Source organism: Sphaeroforma arctica (assembly GCF_001186125.1).
Source record: "Sphaeroforma arctica JP610 unplaced genomic scaffold supercont1.231, whole genome shotgun sequence".
In the NCBI taxonomy this organism is placed as follows: domain Eukaryota; class Ichthyosporea; order Ichthyophonida; genus Sphaeroforma; species Sphaeroforma arctica.
The window spans coordinates 104,427-108,242 of record NW_014040327.1 but is presented as its reverse complement, the minus strand read 5'-3'; the positions used below and the strand labels follow the sequence as shown (position 1 = coordinate 108,242).

General features: G+C 39.8%; 1 protein-coding gene across 1 annotated transcript; it reads left to right on the top strand.

Annotated features, from left to right (window-relative positions):
* Positions 1-2,863: 2,863 nt before the first annotated feature.
* Positions 2,864-3,106, top strand: SARC_04234 (hypothetical protein; the record flags this gene model as incomplete). Its single annotated transcript, XM_014301960.1, has 1 exon — positions 2,864-3,106. A coding segment is annotated over one exon (243 nt), but the record flags the coding sequence as incomplete, so codon positions are not given.
* Between the last annotated feature and the right edge of the window lie 710 nt (positions 3,107-3,816).

Sequence of the window (3,816 nt, the reverse complement as noted above, 5' to 3'; positions counted from 1 at the left end):
ATGGATATATATTGTTTTAAAATAAAATATGAGTCGAAAAGAGTAATGTTATGGAACAGTGAATGAATGAAACCTGTCCGATAAAATCGATCTATCTAATCGTTTTTATCCCATTTGTCGTCAAGCAAGTTTTTGTAAAATGAAAAAATATATATATATTCAGAAGGCTTCTATATATGGCAAAAACTTAAAAATAGAGAAAAACCAAAAAATTCAAAATAGAAACATCCATATTATCCCATAGCATAGCCTTCTCAATTACTCATGAGGAGGCAATGCCCTTAGCCTTCTTCAAGTAAATTGAACATATCCGTCACCTGATCACCATGGGTATTATATTTTATATATATTTTATCTTGTTTTTGGTTGGTTTTGTTTTGGTTTGTTTTCTAAAACAAAAAAAATACAAAAACAAAACAAAACAAACAAATATAGAGGAACATAAAATGTCTATTTTTAGATTTTAGGAGGCAATGTACCGCATACATACTGTGATATATTGTGTTCTATTTAGTAGGCTATGTATATTGACTAAAAGAAATATAACTATTTATATTATACTTTCAGAGTCTCACCACACGGCACACAGCTATTTAACTACACATCAGTATCACCACACAGTACACAGCCTCACAGGCCCGTGCATAGGCCACAGGGTCATATTTAGCATTTTTAGATATTAGACCACTTCTACACTGTAGTCTGTCACTATGTATGCAGCTAGCAATACCCGATATTACAGCCTACAGGAGCGATGTATGGGTAGTTCCTTCACAGTTACATCCATACAACTATATATCGTATCGTCAGACTGTCTCACTATAGGCCACTAACATCACATTAGAAAAAAATGACATATATAAACACTATCGTGTGCGCATGTGCATGCAATGTACGTTGATTGCATCTATAACGATATAGCGCACACGTGCTGTAAGGACACTTTATAGCTATTCAATTTTAGAAGCCGGCGCACACGTGCTGTAAGGACACGTTATAGCTATTCATTCTTAAAAGCCGGCAATATTCAACGACACCTGAAGGCTAAAGCTACATCAATGTTTTTGCGATACAACTTCAACCTTGAAAGGTGGTATAGATGTACGAATCATATCCGAACAGCTATGCAGATTCCGGCTGCCGAAATGTCGAAGGCTTTGCGACTTGCAATTTTAAAGTTATATCCGCATCATAGTGAGGGAACCAAAATCTCAATAAAGTGCAGTACACTTTATTCTGTCTAAAATTTCGGCTCCTTCAATTATACGAGGGCCTGTCCCGATCGAAGTACTTAGACAATAAACCTCCAAATACACAACTACAAATTGCAGATTCAACAACTTAGACCTTGACATAACAGGTATCCAACCATTCCCCCCCCCCCCCGCGCTCCATGAATTTATATGACTTGAGGCCTACATTTAAAAATGCATCAAGTTTGTAGAAAACAGTTGCAAATGGCCATTTCATGAATCGCTGTATTCCTCGTCACCAAATAGTACTATTACGAGAAGCTAAAGGAAAATCGTCTATTGTGAACTGTTTTGTCTAATCTTGATGCTATTGTTTAATTATAAACCGTTTGTTGTTCGTATGTTGTAACCAGTCAATCGGGCAGACGATAAATATAAGTATATTTAGTGTAGTGTGCATCAGTACGCACTGCTCTGCTGATCGTGCAGTGTGTGCGTGTACAGATCTTGTAAAGCGGCTTGGCCGACAAGACGCATCACACAGGCCCATAGCCTTCTAAATTGAAAGGACGACAGCCTGAGCCCCCTGGAGCCCAGACTCCACAGTTCACACTCCACACTCCTCACTACACAGTACACACTCCACACTCCACACTCCACAGCCACACACAGCCGCCCACATCCATCCAGTCGGCCACAGGTTGTGCTGCACTGCTGCAGTGCTGCAGTGCTGCCGCCAGCCCCCCACCGGCTACTTGCCGCGTTGAAATGCCAATCACATCATGATATCTTTAAAACTAGCCATTGGTCATTTCAATATTTAGCACCAATCATTTTTAAATTACTGTGGTTTAATAAGCCAGTCCCCCAATGGTATTTCAGTTTGCTTGTCCCATCGACCCCTTTTCACATGACGAAGAAAAGAAAAAGATACATGCGATCGAACTATTATGTACGTTCGAAGACCGAAGACCGTCCTTTTCAATTTTGTTTGTGTATTTTTACGTGCAGAGTGCAGACGCAGCCAGTGCAGAGTGCAGACCAGCTGTTATTTAAATCCATTGCAATGGCAGTACTACACCCAAACATAGTAAAGACTCGTGTAGCACCTGAAACACGTTTAAAATACAATACATAAATACAAAGCGATGTGTTGGGAAACTACCTGTCAAACTTGCAATCTCAAAACTTGGGACGGATGTGGAAACCATGTCCAATCTGTGATGTCAAAGATACCGGAGGCTGAGAGATGTCGCTGTAAAAATCCAGTGAAAGGGACGGGCAGTAGTCCAATGATGACTATAATGGCGTGTATCGTCTTCTACCTCGTATATCTGGCTGTGAGATGAGATTTTATGTTCGTGTTAGAATTTCCGGGCGTTCTATATGTGTTGGACTTTCCGACTTCTATTATCTACGTAAATCTCAGCATGAGGGTATTCGTCAGGACGCTCCGACCGAGGCAGACCTTTGCTTCCTGTAGGAGTTTTACCTGTGATTTAAAGAGTCGAATGATGTAGACGAACAATCAGTGCATATTGGATGCTATGAAATTGACTATTTATAATATGGATGAAGCGACCAAAAAATAATAAAAACTTGGTGCCCGTTATCTTTTCATGGCGATAATAAAATGTACATAAACACATATACGATTGTTTCTTTGCCAGTTTCGCTTCGATAACCAGTTGACACCAGGCATGGATTGTACTGTATCGTTTACTGAGGGCAAGTGTGCCTATGAGGCTATCAGATCGAGATTTGGGCGTAAGTGTGTTGAAGAAGACAAGACCTTGTGTGAGCGCGAACATCTGTCGGTGGTGCACGATACCGAATTGCCAGGCTATGCGTGTGTTCTTAAACTGACTATGCATCCTTGTGACGGGTATGTTAGGCTCACATCTGGCATCTAGAACAAGGCATTCGTTTATATGTGCACTTATAGAGTACATACGTGAGTGTCTGCGCGAGTTTAGACCCCCATCCGCATGATTGCTGATAAGACAACCCTCTAAATTGTTGGTCACAGTGAGTGTATAGAATCATATCGCTCATTAATATTTCACTTTTAATACATATTTACATAAAAGCATATGTATTATTTTATGCAATTACAAAGTAACGGACACGTTTCGCACCGTCAGCTTACTATAATGGAATGTTACCTGGCAGGAGAGGGTACACTATATTTTAGGCTATAACTTGTCCTTCTCTATGGAATCTTTCGACATTGCTAATGTTCCAATACATGTAAGTATGTGTACGCACGCATTTTTTTCTTTGCCACAAGGGAGCAGGTCTGCATGTTTCTGTAGCCGCATCGTGCGCATATCTATGATGTTTGATGAAATGTAAAACAATCTCTTAGCTGGCATTAAGAATAGACTTTGTACAGAGTATACAATAGCTGGAGCAATGAACACAGCCATGCTCGTATATCAATGTCGTGATTATGGTGGTATTGAACAGTGGTTGTACAAATCATTGTTGGTCAAGAGCTGCCTATTTCCAAGTCAACTACAAGCAGGGGTGAATACATTCTTCGTTTTCATGACCTTGCATGTAGTGGGACTAAAGTATAGCTGACAACTTTTGAATATACAATGATATACTTTATATATAT